Below are 19,849 nucleotides of genomic sequence, written 5' to 3'. Positions count from 1 at the left end.
TTCAGAAATTTGTGGAATATCAAGCAACATATATACTTTTAAATAATGCACCCAAGACAAATGTGCTTGTCCCATTATTACTACATGTAACATGTACACATTTTTATTAACATTGTGTTTATCATGAAGGGGTAAAATAAGCATGGATTGTAAAAGAAAAAATATTAGATCATAGTTTGTAAAAATATTATTTTATTAATTCAAATTTTACAAATACTTTTGTTGTGACCTTAAGAAAAACTTTGTGTAAATGTAAGACTACAGATTTATAATGATTTTTCTATAACAGGAGAGTGGGTGTTGAAAATAAAATATTCTTACATAATCAATTTATTTCCAAAGTTAATTTTATTGTACTGAATGTTTTGCATGATGTCAGGAAAATGAGTTGGTATAAAGTTTCAGCAATTTAGTCCTCATTGTGAGGGTGATCAGATATGCTATGCCGCAGTTTCAACCTCCATGGCTTCTTCTGTGCCGGTTTTCTTTTTCTTCTTCTTGTTGGATTTCGCAGAGGAGTTCAGAAGGGACTGGTGGACAAAAACATTGTATTAACAATAATATAACTCACACCATAGCCCAGATGGGTAGGCAGAGTCCTCAGATCTCTCCAAGAAGTCCTTACACATGTCCCAGGCAAATTTATACCATTTTAGTAGTAAGAGAATCTGATTAAATGAGTAATAAAGATGACAGTAACAATTAAAGTTAATTTAGTATTATAAATGTTGTAATTCTTCAAACTGAAGTGTTAACAAAAACAAATCAGCTCAAAAAAATTACATTTTTCTACCCTGTGCTTGTTCAAAATGAATTACATAGGAATCTATTTTGAAAGATATCAGGGTGTAATACATCTTAAAAAGATCAGAAATCTCATAAATAACCCCAAAAATATACTAAACAACATTTTTACATGTAATTGATATCAGTAAATATATTTACATTAAGCTCTTGATCCTTGATGGTGCGGTCAGTCTTACACTGGCTCTTGTCGAAAGACAATCCTGTAATTCTGTGCGTACCACTTGGTAACAACAGCGCTGTGAACTTGAACTGCGCTACTAACTCTCCTGGTCGTTCATATAACACCTGTTATATAAAATTTACAATTAATTTTCACATTTAAAACTATTGTTGATGCAGAATAAAAAGAATCCTTAAAGTCTCTATACTATAGTGGAAACTTTACCTAAATCTTACTTTTAACTATATAAGTGAAAGTTGGGATAGATGGATGGATGGTTATCACTATCTCCAAACAGTTTAATTTATCTTATATAACACACATAAAAAAAAACATACAGACAAATTGAGTACCTCCATCTTTTGGGAAGTCGGTCAAAAATTTGACATAGATGAAGAATAGTCTACAATCTTGTTCTAGGGTATTCAAGTTTTATTTTAATTATGCATGGACTAAAGTAATTCTTAATTGTTTTGATTATCAAGTTACCTGGAATGGTTCAATAAGCTTGTGGTTGACACACTCAACCACACCGAGGCGGGCGCTCGTCTCCTTATCAAAGCTGCGTAAGTTGAACGGCATTGAGCCATGCTTGTTACGAACCTGTAACGGAAAAAGTCTTTTCAATTCATAATTTAACACTTTAATAATTATTTAAACAAAAATTGCTAATTTTTTTTTGGTTAAAACTTATTTGTTTAGTAACTAAACTAAAATTATTGTAGTAATGACTTATGCCACTGCACCATGTAAAGAATTCTACAATGGCTCAAACACATTACACTTATATACCCGGAATGTAAATAGTAATACAATATGTGTATTACTAAAAAAAACATTCAGGGAGAAAATAACAAGTTAAAAATATGCAATTGACTAAATATGCAGGAACAATATCTTTAAACATGTAGAAATTTTATTTGTGAAACATGGCAATTATTTTTACCTCACTATAGAACATTCTTGACGCTTTCAATTTAAGTTGATATATTTCATCAGTTTTCTTATATATTGTACATCTTGTATCCATTTCACGACCCTGTAAGAAATAGATCTATTAAAATCAATTATAATTAAACATTGAACATTGATAAACATATACAAATGAATGTTGAAGTATTTTAAAAGCTGAAACATAGGAAAACATTTCAGAAGAGTTAATACTACATTTAATATTCCCTGAGTACTGCCAGATGTGTTATTGTGAACTAAACCTGGAAAGAAGTCAGGGCCTACTAATGGAAAACTTCTACTTTTAAATTACACATAATAAATATTTCTTTGTCAATGAACATCTGTTGCAACAAGAAACAGTAGTGTTTGGCATATTTGGTTGTAGCTGAGATTGAAAGCTAAAGCACAGACCAAGCGGTAGAGAGGGCACAATTAGACTACCATTGGCTTGTAAGGTTATCTTTAATTATTGTCCTTAAATAAACTTACAGATAACCAGTATTTTCTATATTTTTTGTTATTAGGAATAAGTCAGTCCAATATTTGTGACAAAAAATACAAGTTTTTTTTGCAGGTAAAGAACATAAAATCAATTAACTTACAACACCCTCTCCTGTAGAAACAAGCACATCCATACCATAAACTTCATATGTTTCCAACGTAGCTTTCTCATGCTCTTTACGCTGAGCTTCCGAAGGATTCTGTATTATACTCTTTTCACCATCAATGCGGAATTGCTTTAATTGATGCGAAAGCATCCCTTCAACCGGCTTACATCCATATTCTGCACTAATCTTTTGTACTACATCTGTTATTGCTTGGTTCTAAAAATAATACAAATAGTTTCATGTATTAAATCATAGAATTCATCTTTTTTAGGATTTGTAAAGAAATTTTTATGATTATTGTAAAGTTATTTTTATCAAAATATAATTTAATTATTCTGACATACAAATAATTTACATTAATTTCTCCTGAGCTTGTACCAAAATTAACTATTTTAGTTATCATGGAAAGATTCAGGATGTTATCAAACAATTCTAAAGCCATTTTATATCTAATCATTGTAAGGAAGGGAACTAATACCTTTACAATTTAAGATAGAAACTTCCAGTAATAAAATATAAGTTATCATTACATATAAAAATCATTATTTGTTTATTAAGACCATTATTTCATTTATTATCGGTAGAATCAGCAATTTAAAATATATGGAATACCTCATTGCCTGGTCGCAACAATCTTAAGGCGGCTTCACTCGCAAGGTATGCAGCAAGAAGGACATCTGCCGCACGGCCCGTGACCTCCCCACCACCAACCACCACGGTGTGGGCAACCACCGCAATAAAGCCATCTATATGAGCACCAAGATCTCTGAATAAAGAAATATAACTAGTTTCAAATACTAACACAATTAAAACTGTCCTTAGTAGTGCAATCTCAGATTGTGAGCTTGGCTACATATTTTTTTAATAGTTTATTAATAAATCTAATATCTGATATTATTGTCTAATATGCTGGATATTATAATTGAAAATATAAAATAGTACGCTGTAAATCCTAGGAACACAGGAAGTAGTTAATGTCCTAAAACTACTTGGTATCAAATTGAATTCTTTTTATAGAACGATGAGTGATTTATACTTACATCTTCGCAAGATCCCCTTGTTTTAGAAAGTAATCAGTTTCACTTGGTATCGGTGAAAAGTGACATATACAATTGTTTACAGACACACATGTCGAGAATGCAATGCCCTTCTTAGAATCTTTCTCTTTTTTGAATACCTTAGATGTCTCTTCTAATATTAATTTGTCGCCAAATTCACAAATTTCTCTGGCAGACGCTTCAGGCACACATTTTGCGATAACTTGCTCTAAAACGCCTGAAACAAACAATTTCAAAAATGATTACCATTTTTGCATGAATCGATCAAGAAAAGTTTCAAGAGTTTTAGAAATTGGCTTTTAGGGACAGCACGTTGTCCGCATGGCGATGACACGCGTCCATGAGACAAGTGTAGAGAAAAATCATTTACTGATGAATCGGTTACTTTTTGTAAATTAAAGAACTATCGTGGTACTTACGGTTAACAATTTGACCCGCTAATTTGTACTTGGTAACAACCAAGTCTTCTGCAATAGTTTTTTCGACTTCTTTGTCGTCAGCCATTTCTCTAAACTGGAGTTTGGTTAGTCGGGTGCTTGTTTCTGGTTGGCCGATTTGTTGGATGTAGGTCACGTGACAATGACGTCATTTCAAAAGTCAAGAACTTTGAATACGTTCGAAACGCAGTTATTTTAAATAACTTACACTTAATTTCATCATAGTTATTTTATTATTTCATTCTCACCGAATTTAAGAAGTAACTTTTCAATATTCAAGAAACGAAATTAATTTTAAAGTGGTAATATTTAAATATGTTTTATTTCTTAAAGCGCAACTTTTGTCCTATTCATTTGTGAGTTTTTGAACAGTTTTGACATTTTCGTAATCAACTCGGAAGTCAACATCAAAGAGCTCAATGTCAAATGTTTAATCCAATTTGAATAATAAATAAAAAGGAAAATTAACGAAACAATTGCAAAGTAGATAAAACCAATCTTTTATTCCACTAAAACGCAAAGTTTAATCCTACTAAATTAATCTACAATACCTAAACTTTCACAATTTAAATTTTTATTGCACAATTTTCATAAAAAGTTCTAAGCAAGACATTTTATGTTAACAAATTAATAAGAAAAGAAAGTTATGAAAAATAACATGGCACATACAGCTGAAGAGTTAAGGAAAATGTTGGATGAAAAAATAAAATTCGGATTAGAACTTATTACACGAATTAATCCTATAGAAGAATTAGACGGCAATCTGAAACTGCAAAGGAAAATACGACAAGAGATACATTTTTTACAAAGAGTAATTATTTTTGATTTTTAATTTCTTATCTTATATAGTACGCAACCATTCAATTCATAAATATCTATCGGCAGTAGTCACTTATTTATACCAATTCAAAGTGCCTACTTTGTAAAAAAAACTCAATTCTATTCTCAAAGTATTTATTTTTGTTTCAGTTACAGAAATCAGATAAGATCAAAATAGAACAACTGGCATGTTCGAATCTCAGACATTTAAGTGCTTTGGTTGATTGTGCAACCAGACCGGGTGCTGTCGCTGTGTGTAAAATATTTCATATTAATGACGACAATAAATTGTTAGTTGATGTTGTTAGTGATAATGGAAAAATATGGAACAAAGGTATATTGTATTGCTTATTATAGAATTGAAAGTAATATTAATACTGGCTGAGCCTACTATCAATGCAGCTGGACAATTTTGCCAGCTCATTTCCTAATATCTAAGAGCACTTTGGGATTTAAAATTTTACTAATGATACAAACCCCCCCTTCTCGTTATAAAGATTTAAAAAAGGTAAACACAGTATGTTAAAAAGTGTTAATCTCACATACAATTAGACATAACATTTAAGTAATTCATTTATTATTTAAATCTGTAATTTATCAGTGATTTTCAACACATTGAGGTTTCACATTCTTATCCTACAAGACTGTATATTAGTTATTTATTAAGAAATGTGTTTCTTTAATTACCAACTCTTCAGAAAAGATTATAGAATTTAAAATCTCTTCCTTTCTGTAGTGATAGCTCGGAATCCAAAATCACTGTCAGCACTCAGTTCTGGTAATGCATCATATGGTGCAAGGTCAATTGTAGACCAGGCACAAGATTATGTGGAATGTGCTAAGCTCTATCCATGTATGTATCAACCACCAAAGGTTAGTACAGTTATTTAAGTGTGTAAAATTATCCTTGTTAAGTATATCTATTACACAGAATTTCAATAAAAAGTAATATTCCATAAGCCTAAATAACCTTCTATTGAAAGCCTTGTTAAAATCAGTCTATTTATTTCAAAGATTATGCAGATTTGCTGACAGATAATTTTTGTTTAAGTGTTGGGTTTTTGCTGTCTCCAAATCATACACCATGTTCAAGAAATGTAATTTCTTTCCCGATGTTATATGTATATATTCCAATTATATTTTATATATATAGATTGTTCTTAATTGTTATTTTTTCTTTAAAAATGGACAAAAATAATACTATTATAAGTTTTTTACATACATAATTTTTGTCAGGTTGTATTTGAGTTTGTCAGTGGAATAGAAGAATCATTGGCAAACAAATTAAAATCTCTTGGAGTTATAGTGAAGGGTGAAGTTCTACCTGATACTAAACATGATGATGAATGTGATAACTCATGGGAGTCTGATGAAGAACTTGACTTTAAGTAAGTCTTAATATTACTATGTATACTTAAAATTAAGGTTGTAATGGAGGCCATTTTAGCGGAAGCGGATGCGGAGGTCAATAGTAAAATAATAATTGCGATTTATTACAGAAATAAAAACTAAAACTATGTTAAACCAAAATACAGATTGGTACATAATTACAAGATACAATTTATTATGCAAATATAATGTATAACAATTATAGTTATGCATACGCAGAGTTCCATTACAACCCTACTTAAAATAACTTGCTTAAATTTAAATACTTATGAAATATTACATTTGCACATGGTGAGGTGCATGTTTTTGTTACAGCTTATTATGGAATATTCCTTTTTTTACAAAATCTCCTAGACACTCTTTTGTCAATTTATTTTCACAGTATCAAACTTAGGGGATGGGTCAAATGGAAAAAATGCTTTGTAAGAAAGAGACAAAAACTAACAATATCACCAAGTAATGAAGATTGCTATGGTTACTTAAATTCTCAGCCCATAACAGACATTAGAGTATTTGAATTTAAAGTTTTACGACTTATAAAAAATAATTTAAATACATTATGAGGATAGTATATTATGAGGATTAAGTTGCATGCAAACATCTAGTCTTGTTTTTAATATCTGTTATTTTATAATTTACAGTGAACAAAATTCCGTCCAAGAAGTTCCCCAATGTAAAGAAAGTCAACTAGAAATTAAAACATTAAATCTGGATGTTAGTGCTATGATGGCGTATGTTAGTAATATGACAAATGGACATTGTAATTACGTATTCAAACAGGAAGTGCTAACACAGCAAGCTGCTTGGGAAGCGGAAAGACCTGTTAAGCCGGTGCTGGACAGATTGTTTCAAGGTAATAAAAACATTTAAATTGACATACACAAAAAATACTATTTTTTTATTTTCATGTTTGTTTTTTTAGTGCAATATTTATAAATCATACCAATGAGTAGGTAAGCGTTACAGAGATTAAGATTTTTAAGACTGTTCAATGTTTTTACCTATTTTGATAGTATTGTCAGAATAGGTTATAAAAAAATTAAAAAAAGTTAAATGCTGTTACTATTTTTAGGAAAGAATTTAGTGTGCTGCAAAACTGCATGGGATGATTTTAATAAAATTATCGACATTTTGGGAGGACCTTTAGAAAAGCAAAGGACTGCATTGTTGAAAGAAATGATCAAAGTTTACCCAGATGACAGTGGTGGTGAGAAATGTTTTAATACTTTTTTACATAAAAAAACCTTTTTAACTTGATCGCTGCAACAAACTTGAATGGTTGTATCATTTTTGCTTTTTTTTTGTGTTTATTATTAACAGGAAAAGTTTTATATAAATAAACTTTAAAAAAAATTGTCTCTCAAATAAAGTTGGCATAGATATTGAAGTTTTGAAGGCTGCTTATCTAGCTTGTTATTTAACTCGCACAAAAAAGTCTATTGTATGGATCTGAATGTTGGGCCACCAAAGCGGATGAAAGGAGATTGCATGTGGCTGAGATGCGTATGTTAAGATGGATGTGTGGTGTGACAAGAATGGATAAAGTTAAGAAGTTGTTGAAGAAAGTTAAGTCTCCAGTGGTGGAGAAATTGAGAAGTAAAACTTTAGCGTGTTATGGACATGTTATGCGACGAAATGATGGGGACAATTAAGTTTATTTGGGGGCAATGAAGTTTATTTTGAAAATAATTATATTTATAGGTGCAGATGATTATCCAAGACAGAATTTGAAGATTAGAGGCCATGTGAGATTGCGATCTAAAGTCATATTTAATTTCGGCCACAGAATTAAAGCTTTGACTGTATCAGCAAATGAAGGTTTTGTTAGAGCTGCTTTGCAACAGGTATGTATTTTAACCCTGAAAGAAGCGTTATAGGAATATATCTAGTATGTATGATTTTGTTTATGTGGATTTTTTGTATCCGAATTTGAAGTGGAAGGTATCAATTATTGGCATTTTATTTTTATTAATATGCCGTCTTTATTTATTTGTTTTGTAATTTGTAAAACCATACATATTTTTAGTATTAAATGTTTCTCTTTTTTAATTTCAGGGTGTTACATACGCGGTTTTCATCCACGAATCGCGAGCCCTCACAGAAGGAAAAGAACCCACTGCTACTAAAATTGATTTATGATTTTCCATATTTTTGGAAAAGCGTATCTATAAAAAAATTCGAAATAAAAAAAATAATACTGATATGCTAAAGTAAAAAAGTTACACCTTTTAAATGTAGTCTAAAATATAACTTAAAGGTTAAAAGCATGAAAATCACGATATTTCTTTAATTTGTTGCATTGTGTATTTAATAGTTGGGTTTTGTGAATAAAATTAAATATTTTTCTGTAAATAAAATCCACTTGTGATATTACATTGCATCGTAAGCAATAATTTGTGATATTATTTATTTTAATATAAATGATATTTATAATTGAATGTTTCTTTTACCCTTATATGAAGGCTTTTTAGCTGCTTATAACAAAGAAACTTAAGGAGAGATACAAGTTAATTAGTAAATGCGTTTTTGAGGTATACAAAAATATTTTTCTTTTTTGTAGAACCAAAGAACAATTAGATTGTTCCTTGGTTTTACTTTGAAACAAAAATGACATTGACGTCTACGGAATACTCTATGATGATCAAGTCAACGTAAATGTCATTTTTAAAATGTGATTGATGAATTTTTAATCATAAATTGTAAATAAACAAATCTAAAAATCATCTATTCAATAATACTGTGTTGGTATCGTTTATATTTTAATCACATGTCCATTTAGTTTAATGTACAAGTTACTAAATTTATATAAATGGCAAATAATGATGTGATCGATTCTCAAATATTGGTAGAGAATGTTTCATTTTTGGAATCTTGTTTCGACAATTCTTTTTCAATACACAATTCTTTAGTAACTGTGAAAGACTACGTTACAAATACTGTCCCAGTAGCTGAACGAATCAGTAAGAATGTAAAGAAAAAAACAGTGAAAAATGCTGTCTCCAACTTAGAGCTAAGTCTATGTACTAAGGATGTTTTAAAATCTGAGAACAATGCGAATGTAAGAAAGTTAAAGAATTGGGGCTTACCACCTGAAATTACAAGAAAATATGAAGCTAAAGGTATCAAAGAAATGTTTGAATGGCAGGTATCCTGCCTTAGCCTATCAAATGTGCTATTAGAACATCGTAATTTAGTTTATTCTGCGCCTACGTCTGCGGGAAAAACTTTAGTAGCAGAAATACTTACAATAAAAACAATATTAGAGCGTCAAAAAAAGGTATTAATTATTTTACCTTTTGTATCTATTGTGAGAGAGAAGATGTTTTATCTGCAAGACATACTTTCCAGTTCTGGGGTAAGAGTTGAAGGATTTATGGGATCACAATCACCACCTGGTGGCTTACAAGCTGTGCATGTTGCTATATGTACTATAGAAAAAGCAAATAGTTTAGTCAACCGCCTTATTGATGATGGTAACATTTCTGAATTAGGAGCAGTTGTGGTTGATGAGTTACATTTGCTGGGTGATTCAAACCGTGGATACATTTTAGAGCTCCTGTTGACTAAAATTAAATACATATCTTTGAAAGCAGATATCAATATTCAAATAGTAGGAATGTCGGCTACATTACCTAATTTAGAGGTTTTGGCTGCTTGGTTGGATGCAGAATTATTTATTACAGATTTTAGACCTATCCCCCTAGAAGAATATTGTTTAGTGGGGAAAAAAATTTATGATAAAAAAGGAACATACTTGAGATCAATAGATGATAATACAGGGTTGGAAAATGAAAATGGAAGTGTTTTAAATATTTGTTTAGAGACTATAAAGGAAGGTTGTTCAGTGTTAATATTTTGCATGACTAAAAATAGGTGTGAAAGTCTAGCACAAAGTATTGCTGCCACATTTTTCAACTTGGGATGTACAAATAATGAAATAGGTACAGTTTTAAGAAATCAGTTAAATACAGAAAGGATAGCTGAAGTTTTGGAACAACTTAAAAACTGTCCTGTTGGTTTGGATAATATACTAAAAAATATTGTATCTTTTGGTGTTGCTTATCATCATGCAGGCCTTACTTTTGATGAAAGAGATATTATCGAAGGTGCATTCAAATCTGGTGCTATAAGAGTTTTAGTGGCGACATCTACACTCAGCTCTGGTGTTAATTTACCAGCAAGAAAAGTTATTATAAGAACACCTGTATTTCAAAGACAACCATTAAATATTTTAACTTATAAACAGATGATTGGTAGAGCAGGTAGGATGGGCAGAGATGTAAAAGGAGAAAGTATACTTATATGTACTGAGGCTGAGAAAAAAATAGGCCAAGAATTAATGGTAGGTGTTTTGAGTCCTGTTAAAAGTTGCATTGAAAGTGAGGACAGGTACATGAGGGCTGTTCTTGAAATAATCGCAAGTCAAGTAACTTGTACAGAGTCTGAATTGAATCTGTATACAAAATGTTCATTGTTATTTAACCAAGAGAAGAAGACACAATCGCAGATGTTGTTATTAGGGAAAACTTTAGAACAATTAAAAAATTATGAATTGATAAGAGTACAGGATGATGGTACTGAGTTTCAATATGTAGCGACATCTTTAGGTAAAGCTTGTTTATCATCCTCAATGGCTCCAAATGATGGATTGTCATTATTCTGTGAACTACAGAAGGCTCGACAATGTATTGTACTAGAGAATGATTTACATCTCATTTATTTAGTGACACCTTACAGTGTTAGCAGTCAATGGAATGATATTGATTGGTTGCATTTGTTAACATTATGGGAATCATTAACCAGAGCAATGAAAAAAGTTGGTGAACTGATTGGTATTCAAGAGAGTTTTATAATACAGCGTTTGAGAGGGAGTAATCATGCTAAAGTTGACCAAAAGAAATTAAATATACATAAAAGGTATTTTGTCACATTCTGTTAGTAAAAAATACTATTTCTCTTCAGTGTTAATTTGTTTTTAACGATATGTTTAATTTATCTTCTTTTGTAGGTTTTATACTGCATTAGCGTTGCAAGATTTAGTAAATGAAGTACCACTATCACAAGTAGCAGAGAAATTTCAATGTCCCAGAGGTTTCTTACAAGGATTACAACAAGCTGCTGCTACATTTGCTGGTAAGCGTGTAGTTTTGAGTTTTTTAAACTATTTTTCGCATGTCTAGCTAACATTTTTATTTTAGGAATGGTAACAGCGTTTTGTCATCAATTGGGATGGAAGAATATGGAATTGTTAATATCTCAATTCCAAGATCGTCTTCATTTTGGTATACATTCAGAATTAATTGAATTAATGAAGTTGACATCATTAAATGGGATAAGAGCAAGGGCACTGTTTGATAAAGGTTTCGAAACAATATCAAGCGTAGCCTCAGCAGATGTAAATACGATAGAAAATATACTGCTAAAAGCTGTCCCTTTCCAAAGCGAAAAAGAAAGAGATGGCGATGATCAAAGTGATTTACAGAAACGCAATAAAATTAAAAACATTTGGATCACCGGCTGTTGCGGTATGACCGCTAAAGAGGCGGCTTTAAATTTGATCCTTGAAGCGAGAAAATATTTACAAGAAGAGATTGGAGTTACGGAAATAAAATGGAACGAAATACAGAAAACAACTTGCAATGATAAAGATTCAAATCCCAATTGTAACAATTTCTTGAATTCGCAAGAAAATTGCAACAAAATTAATGGAACAAATGGCCACGTAACTTTTGAAATTTCAATAACAAAAGAACAATCTAGTCTTCAAACAATAACTAGTATTGTAACTGATAAAAGAAGTTATGAGGAAAAAATTAAAAAGGAGAAACAACTGAATAATGGATCCTTGTTACCAAATGAAGAAGTAGATAAAGATAACGTGAAAAATACCGAAGATGGTAAATGTAATTCCACGCAAGTAAAGAAATCATTTAAGATAGAAAAGACTGACCAAGACTGCATTGAAATTATAGATAGTCCTATAGTGAGAAATATCAATTTGTCTGATTCTGATAATCCGTCGAGATTCAAAGATGATATAGTATGGGAATCTCTGGATTTTTCCACTGCGTTAAATAATATATCAAAATTACGAGCATCGGATAAAACAATGTCACCAGAAATTAGTTTCGGAGACAATGAACTGATTGTTGCTGGAGAAAACGCTAATGATAACAAACCATTAAATGATGTTACTGGTAAAGATATAACTTCTAAAGATGTTAGCTTATTTTCATCTGATGAAAGCGAATCCAGTTTCTTTGATGAGACATTGCCAATCGATCTTTTACCGTCTAACTTCAGCAATAGCGATGATATTAATAAAAATACAAGCTTGAATAATATTACGATAGATCGCCAGTCGATATTAAACGCATTTACATCTTCTATCGCAGTCACTGAAGACGATGAAGATATTAAATTAATGTACGAAGAAGATAAAAAGGAACATAAACTGGAAAATCTAAATATCTCTCAGGTTGTCGAAATTATTGACTCCCAGGATGCAGTTGAAATCTGGAATTACAAAAGTCCACTTAAAAGACAAAGTCCCGGATTAAATGAGCCACAGCAGGCAAAGAGAGTTAAAAGGGACACTGATATCAATTATTTAATTACTTTAAAATGTAAAAGATCACAAAAATTAAGCATTGAAATAAGAAAGAAAATTATTCATTGTTATATTTTGAGAGAAATAGACTTGAAAGAATATTCTAATAAAATAAAAACTTGGTGTAATGCTTCTGTATATCTAGATATAAATGAATCAGCTTCAGCAACAGAAGTAATTGGAAGTAGTATTATTAACGCTGACGAGACTCAGAAAGGGAAAGTTTTGAATAATGTTGAAGGTATAAAAGGAATAGCGGTATGTTTAAGTAACGATCTATGTATTTACTTTGATTTAACTTCGGTGACGTTAAAGTCAAACGATATTAAGAAAAGAATATCACAATGGCTAAGTAAAGACTCACTTCAAGTAAACGTATTGTCGTTGATAACGGCTTACGTGCATTTAAAACGTAGTTTAGGTGTAGATTTAACTAAGAATTGTACAGATTTGTCACTCGTTGAATGGTTAATACAGAGCGATGAAAAAATACCTGACATCAACTACTTGGTAAGCTTATTTTGATACTTTTACTAATATTATAAATGCATAGATTAAATAAACATATAGATGTTTGTTACTCTGTAACTCAATGGCTAAAGGAATCTAGATAAAATTTGGCAAAAAAATAGAATAAAGTCTGCAATAGCGCATAATTCTAGTCACTTTTATCCTGGAATAATGATTAGTTTCTGTTGCATGGATTTTTTTTAATAACACAAGCCAAGTTGAAGAATGCTATAAAGAGAGGATTTTTTTTTTATTGATATATGTTTTTTTTATAGATGAGAAAATACTGTGATATAGATTTGTCGTCGGAACTTTTAAAGATTGGGAATGCACAAAAGAATCTTAAAAACATCGACTGTATAGAAAGCTCTTTATTGAAAGCTTGGTGCGTTCAATCTTTAGCTGAAAAACAAAAGGAGCTTGTTTTAAAACAATATCAAGATATCAACAATGTAGCAAGTTAGTTTATATTTTATTACACAAAATACTGCATTTTATTCAATGTAGGTGTAGATGACATCTTGTAATTTAATACGAGTAAATCGAATACGAGAGATAATTCGTTTTCAATAGTATCGAGTTAGTGTTGTGAATTTTATTTTACTTTGTCTCTGGTGGAATAAATGCAGTAAGCATAGTCTCCAGATGTAGAATATAAATGACAATGTTGAAGTTTTTTTGATATTTGTACTAAAGGTGTTATTCGAAAATCCTTGGTTTCGATTTATTAGTACTGAAACAGGAAATGAAAAAAAAAGAAAACTATTATTTTTTTCTGATTATCAGGTTCTTTTGTTTGTCAGTATGCATTTTTTTTCAATTAGCAGAGTTTTATTTATCTTATAGATGTGGAAACTCATGTTGCAAGGATTTTAGCGAATTGCGAATACAACGGCCTCGCGGTCGACAGAGATCTGTCCGCGAAACTTTTGATTGATGTGAAAAATTCGCAAGAAATATTGATGAAGAAAGCTTACAAAATATGCGGATATCATTTTAATTTTAATTCGTCGAAAGATGTCGCGAAGGTGATTTTATTGCTTTTTTTATAAGATGGTTGTAGTAAGTTTAAGATATTGTTAAATTAACACTTTGATTGCTACCTTTTTGATTCCTAAGTTCACTTTTGCAATCATAGTGGCATGGGATGTGTCAACTTTTTGTGATTTTTTTTTAAATTCCAGGTATTAGGATTCTACAAAGGTAGGAGAGTGAGTACAAGGAAAAGTGTGCTAACCGCACATAATAGTCCTCTGGCCAGTATTGTTATATACTGGAGAAAATTAAATGCAATATTAACTAAAACTTTATACCCACTGACTGAGAAAGCTAGCAACTACTCTACGGTCGACAGGTTTGTGTTACATGGAATTTATCAACGTGGGCTTCTATTGCAGAAACACACATACAAAATATAGACCACCCTTTAAAGATCTTTAAAAAGTGTTTTTAGTTATTTTATCTGGGGTTTTAACTTTAACCCATGGTTATTTTTTTATTTTACGTGCTCTTACAGATATTCTTTTACGTAGCAGTTCCATTAACAAACTAAAGAACCACTTTAATAAAACACTCTCTATTTAGTATGAAAACATTTCGGAATAGTCTTAACTCGCATATCTTACATAGTGTTTGATATAGTGAGCGAGCGGTGAGAGTCATGAATACGACATTGTTTTCAGAATAAACCCCTCCTACACAATGCACACTTGCACCGGTCGTATAACTATGCGAGAGCCGAACCTACAAAATGTACCAAGAACGTTCTCTATTCCCCTAAAATATCTCACGTTGACAAACGAAAATGACCTTTCTACCGACGTGATAGAGTTCAACTGCAGAAACGTGTTCGTAGCAACTCGGGGCTGTGTTTTCGTTTCTGCTGATTATTGTCAGTTGGAAATGAGAATACTCACCCACTACAGCCGTGACCCTGTTTTGACGAAGATTATGAGGTCTGATGTTGATGTTTTCAAAGCTATAGCGGCTTCGTGGAGCTCTTTATCAGAGAAAGAGGTAAAAATCTTTTCGAAAAATGATTTGAAAATAAAAACATAATGGGTCTATTTTGTTTAAAGTGTCATCGTATGGTTAATACAGTAAAAATTATAAATTTTGGAATTTGTATAGTAAATTTAAATATGGGGCAGTAAAGGGACGGATGAAATGAAACTACATGTGTCAGAAATGCGAATGTTAAGATGGATGTGTCGTGAAAGATAAGAAATATTAGATTATTATAAATATTAGAGGAAGTTTGAGAGTAGCCCCAGTCGTAGAGAAGGTCAAGAGTAAAAGGTTTACATGGTATGGGCATGTTATGAGGAGGGATGATTCGCATGTAACAAGGAGAACGTTAGTTATGAGTGTGGAGGTACACCAGTAGAAGTGGACCTAGAAAGAGATGGATGGATTGCGTGCCAGGTGACATGATCAAGAAAGGAGTGATGACTGAGATAACGTATGATAGAGTTATGTGGAGGACAAAAACCCGTTGCGCCGACCTTACGCGAGTAAAATAAGGAGGAAGGTGACGATGTATAGTAAATTTTAAAAATAGTATTGGATGATAATTGTGTGCCTTTTTCCCATAGGTTGACGACGATCTCCGTCAGAAAGCTAAACAACTTTGCTACGGTATTTTGTACGGTATGGGCAACAGGACTTTGAGTCAACATTTAGATGTAACAGAAGTCGAAGCTGCAGTCTTCATGGATACATTCTATAAAACGTATCCCTCGATAAAAATGTTCACACAAACAATTATAGACGCGTGTAAGGAACACGGTTATGTTGAAACTCTAAAGAAACGTCGAAGATATTTACCTGATATTAGAAGTAATCAACCTCATAAAAGAAGTTAGTTTTATTTTCATTTATTGAACATAGCTTATGCCTGCGACTCCGTCCTTCGGAATTAAAAAATACAAATGCGTTCTTTCAGACTATCCTCTACATCTATGCCAAATTTCTTCCTAATCTGTTTAGATGTTTAGGCTACAAACTCTAACAAACCTCCATCCATCCATCTAAGCTTTCGCATTTAAAATATTAGTAAGATTATTGCAGTTTATAGTGTTTTTGATATAATTTTAATACAGGTGCTGCAGAGCGTCAAGCAGTTAACACGACAATTCAAGGGTCGGCAGCCGACGTCGCCAAAGCAGCGATGTGCGCTATAGATAAAACGCAATTGCCTCATATAAAACCTCGTCTCATCCTACAACTGCACGATGAACTCATTTATGAAGTACAAGAAAAACATATGAAAGAATTCTCGAAAGTTCTAAAACAAGTTATGGAGGACACGGTAAGTTTAAATGTTCCGCTACCAGTTAAAGTGAAATCGGGAAAAACTTGGGGTAAACTTAATGAAATATTGGTATGAATTTGAGACTGGTAATGAAATTTGTAAATATATAGTCTGTAATATTTAAAATATTTTACTATATTATCATGGATTATTAGTTTATTTTTGCAAATAAAATCTCTTTTTATCCGAAATTTGTGTTTTATTCAAATATTTCATTTCCATACTCTAGCTCGGCAATAATTACCATCTGACTTCTAACTAATATAAACGCGAAAGTTTAGATAGATGGATGTTTGTTAGAATTTGTAGCCGAAACGGCTGAACGGATCTCAATGAAATTTGTCATAGATGTAGAGCATAGTCTGGAACAACATACAGGCTACTCATATGTTTTTTTTTTAATTCCTCGCGGAAAAAATTCGCTGGCGAAAGCTAGTAGTACATAAGCTTTACGTAATAAAAATGTTTTAATTGAATAAAAATCATTTTAATGGATGTTTAATTATAATATGTAAATATAGAGTATCATCAAATATTTCTTTAAAAATCTCGATAAAGTCTTGGTATAATTTTGATATGTTTTTTACCAATCTTCTTTCGATCAGAATCAATCGATCAATTTATCACGCACTGTCACTTCAATATCGTTAGGCAGTGAGATGGCTACCTACACTATGTACCGCTGTACCGGTTAACGAATAGGATATTACAAAATCAATGCCGAGCGATAAGGTTCGATTAAAATTATGATTTATGACCCCTATGTTATTAATGTATTCAGTAGTCGATATCTGGTCTTACAATATTTGATTCCCAGCCAAATATTACTTTTTACTAATATTTTAAACGCGAAAATCCATCTAATTGGTGTTCGTTACTATGTATCTCTTTAGTGGATCACACGTAGACCACTATTTTTTTAATTTCCCGCAGACAGAGTCGCGGTCGACAGCTTGTGTAAAATATCTACTTTTTTATAATAAAATCTAAACAAGAAGCTTTTCACCGAGCGGAAAAATTTCATTGTACTTCCTGAAATATATCTTTTTTTTATGTCCGACTGACAAAGTAATCGAGGTTATGAATAATATAAAACGTTTAACATAAAAAAGGAATAAAAATGGATTCAATTCGAAGAGAGATAAAATGTAGCGACTACAGCCGTCTCCATTGAAAATCTCAACAATTGTTGTGCAAAACACTGGATAACGACCCGCATTATCCTTTCTTTAGATAAATATTGCACGTGAGCAAAAGCTGAGGTTGGGAACTCAGACAGTAACAGAACACTTTGAGAAAGCCTGTTTATTCTATATGAATAAATTTAGAGAGGACAAACACGTTAGAAAAGCACTCGTACATTTTAATTGAGTTAAGTGCTGTGCGGATAGTTGAAACTACTGTCACTTAGGAAAAGAGGGACTGTTACTAAAGTAAACAGTTATTTTTTTTATACAAAATTATTACCTAGTTTGTCAATTTTAATTTTAACATTTAGTATTTTGTTACTAAACGTGTTCAAACTGTTTCAAAATTCAGTTACAGAAATTCAGTTTGAATGTAATCTAAGCGCCATCTCCGTGTAAAGTCCGGTTTTTCAGGCGGGCGGAAAATGTCGTGAGAGGGCGCGGGGTGCGCTCCGCAGCCCTGCGCACAATCAATACCCGCTCCCCCACACCCCGCCGCCCCGCGCGCCCGAGCCTCGCTTGTCACCCTGTCAAGACAACCGAACGCCCCTCGGCCGCTCGGCACGCTTACACGCTACCTGACATCGTCGCGTTTCCAATGCAACATATCAGAAAATGTGTTTGCTGATAACCTCGAAAAAATACACAAAATTAACCAAGACAGGTGTGAAGCTCGCGGTCTTTACAATAGCAATGTCTCTCAAACAGGTGTGAAATCTACTCAAAAATGCATCTACACTTCGAGCGTAATGTTAACGCTAAATGCGATTGTACTATACTGTCGTTGTCGTGGATGGGAAAGGTGCCCGACGAGTTGCCAGAGGTACGTGCCAATTTTTGTTATATGCCACTTATACTTCTCTCAATATCAGTTTTACTAGGCAACTATGCTATATGACTTGGCAATAATTAAAAATTTATCTAATTATAACGTTAATACAGTAACCTAGTCTACGATTTCCCATTTCAATTGCACTTATTGTTTTTTGCCTTTTTAAAGTCTTGTTTTTGAGAAGTAATATTGCAATTATTATTCAATTGTTTATAAGTATGATAATAAACATATTTCAACATAGTAAACGCAATCTTTTCAGCTTGATTGCGCCGCGGCAAATGGTTGTGTTTGCAGAAGATATTTTAAACAATGTACTTTATTACCTCGTTACGTATTCAATCAAACACAAATGAGCTGAATACTGATTAAATCTTATTCCTAAGTTACTATAAACATTTTAAATAACCTCTTTTATCATTTTTTAAAATATTAACTAACACGTTATAATCTATCTACCTTTTTCTAGCAAATATTCTTGAAATATAATAAAAACAATATAGACCAATAAGAAATTAGCTTTGAACCCTATATTTTATGTCACAAAAAGGTATTTCTTACAACTTTTTAAATTATCACAATTGTATTTTTTTTTGTCATTGTATGTTTCAGTTTGAAACGAATGATCGTAAAAATCTCGATATATATTTTAAAATTCATAGTTGAAAATCAAATCAACTGAATCAAATTGGAACATCCTCTTTGGGATTAAGTTACCCGCCACGAGGTCATCTAAGTTATTTCCTTATCTATTTTAATGTCAACAGCTAAATACTGAATTGCTTATTAGAGAATTGCTAAGGAATTAGAAGTTTAAGCATGGTCTTATCGTTTAAGACGCTGTTATATTTAAACTATGTTCCAGTATTCGGCCGTAAGTGTTAAATATGAAATAGATTAGCGGTTATTAGTTCTTAGCTATATTATCCGACTGATCGGAGCGCATTAAATTTCCATTATCATCGGCTTAGATTGAAAACCATTTGACGGTGTCAAAGTAATTTGGAAGGGAATTTGAGGACGGATAGCACGACAGCCCTTGAGGTCGGGAAATAACAGTTGAGGTCAACAATTCAATTAACCCTTAACTTGGCAGAATTATATTTTTTCGAATATCAAAATAATATTCATAGCACTTAACCTTGATGACCCAAGGTGTCTAGAA

The 19,849-nt window shown here is 31.9% G+C and overlaps 4 protein-coding genes across 4 annotated transcripts in view; 3 read left to right on the top strand and 1 right to left on the bottom strand.

Moving 5' to 3' along the window:
* Window positions 1-171: 171 nt before the first annotated feature.
* LOC106103709 (proliferation-associated protein 2G4) lies at window positions 172-4,143 on the bottom strand. The gene is made up of 8 exons (XM_013283542.1): window positions 4,007-4,143; window positions 3,570-3,804; window positions 3,142-3,295; window positions 2,524-2,745; window positions 1,914-2,006; window positions 1,457-1,570; window positions 946-1,092; window positions 172-530 (listed from the first exon to the last, which is right to left on the bottom strand). Exons 1-8 carry the CDS (start codon window positions 4,089-4,091, stop codon window positions 441-443), a joined length of 1,140 nt encoding a protein of 379 aa, XP_013138996.1. The 5' UTR covers window positions 4,092-4,143; the 3' UTR covers window positions 172-440.
* Window positions 4,144-4,412: 269 nt separating this feature from the next.
* LOC106103708 (UPF0415 protein C7orf25 homolog) lies at window positions 4,413-8,408 on the top strand. The gene is made up of 8 exons (XM_013283540.1): window positions 4,413-4,835; window positions 4,994-5,177; window positions 5,580-5,716; window positions 6,080-6,231; window positions 6,874-7,085; window positions 7,305-7,439; window positions 7,934-8,076; window positions 8,288-8,408. The coding sequence occupies exons 1-8, from the start codon at window positions 4,671-4,673 to the stop codon at window positions 8,369-8,371; spliced, it is 1,212 nt and encodes a 403-aa protein (XP_013138994.1). The 5' UTR covers window positions 4,413-4,670; the 3' UTR covers window positions 8,372-8,408.
* Window positions 8,409-8,895: 487 nt separating this feature from the next.
* On the top strand, window positions 8,896-16,748 carry LOC106103707 (DNA polymerase theta-like). The gene is made up of 9 exons (XM_013283539.1): window positions 8,896-11,149; window positions 11,241-11,365; window positions 11,431-13,352; window positions 13,628-13,811; window positions 14,199-14,380; window positions 14,537-14,706; window positions 15,035-15,368; window positions 15,947-16,211; window positions 16,454-16,748. The coding sequence occupies exons 1-9, from the start codon at window positions 9,042-9,044 to the stop codon at window positions 16,738-16,740; spliced, it is 5,577 nt and encodes a 1,858-aa protein (XP_013138993.1). The 5' UTR covers window positions 8,896-9,041; the 3' UTR covers window positions 16,741-16,748.
* A 1,662-nt stretch (window positions 16,749-18,410) lies between these two features.
* Window positions 18,411-19,849, top strand: part of LOC106103505 (tubby-related protein 4) — a 20,214-nt gene continuing 18,775 nt past the window's right edge. The window contains exon 1 of the mRNA XM_013283284.1: window positions 18,411-18,675. Coding sequence (XP_013138738.1) covers window positions 18,580-18,675 — 96 coding nt within the window. The 5' untranslated portion in view covers window positions 18,411-18,579. The remainder of the gene's footprint in view (window positions 18,676-19,849) is intronic.

Source organism: Papilio polytes, unplaced genomic scaffold, assembly GCF_000836215.1.
Source record: "Papilio polytes unplaced genomic scaffold, Ppol_1.0 DF823731.1, whole genome shotgun sequence".
Classification (NCBI taxonomy): domain Eukaryota; kingdom Metazoa; phylum Arthropoda; class Insecta; order Lepidoptera; family Papilionidae; genus Papilio; species Papilio polytes.
Note: the sequence above shows the minus strand (reverse complement) of the source record. Positions and strands in the feature narration are given on the sequence as shown.

Coding starts and splice junctions, on each gene's coding strand:
- LOC106103708 (XM_013283540.1), top strand. CDS start 4,671: ATGAAAAATAACATGGCACATACAGCTGAAGAGTTAAGGAAAATGTTG. Junction 5,178..5,579: donor TGGAAAAATATGGAACAAAG/GTATATTGTATT, acceptor TCCTTTCTGTAG/TGATAGCTCGGAATCCAAAA. Junction 5,717..6,079: donor GTATGTATCAACCACCAAAG/GTTAGTACAGTT, acceptor AATTTTTGTCAG/GTTGTATTTGAGTTTGTCAG.
- LOC106103709 (XM_013283542.1), bottom strand. CDS start 4,091: ATGGCTGACGACAAAGAAGTCGAAAAAACTATTGCAGAAGACTTGGTT. Junction 2,007..2,523: donor TTTCTACAGGAGAGGGTGTT/GTAAGTTAATTG, acceptor TATTTCTTACAG/GGTCGTGAAATGGATACAAG. Junction 531..945: donor TCAAGGATCAAGAGCTTAAT/GTAAATATATTT, acceptor TTTGTCCACCAG/TCCCTTCTGAACTCCTCTGC.
- LOC106103707 (XM_013283539.1), top strand. CDS start 9,042: ATGGCAAATAATGATGTGATCGATTCTCAAATATTGGTAGAGAATGTT. Junction 15,369..15,946: donor GCTCTTTATCAGAGAAAGAG/GTAAAAATCTTT, acceptor TTTTTCCCATAG/GTTGACGACGATCTCCGTCA. Junction 16,212..16,453: donor TAATCAACCTCATAAAAGAA/GTTAGTTTTATT, acceptor ATTTTAATACAG/GTGCTGCAGAGCGTCAAGCA.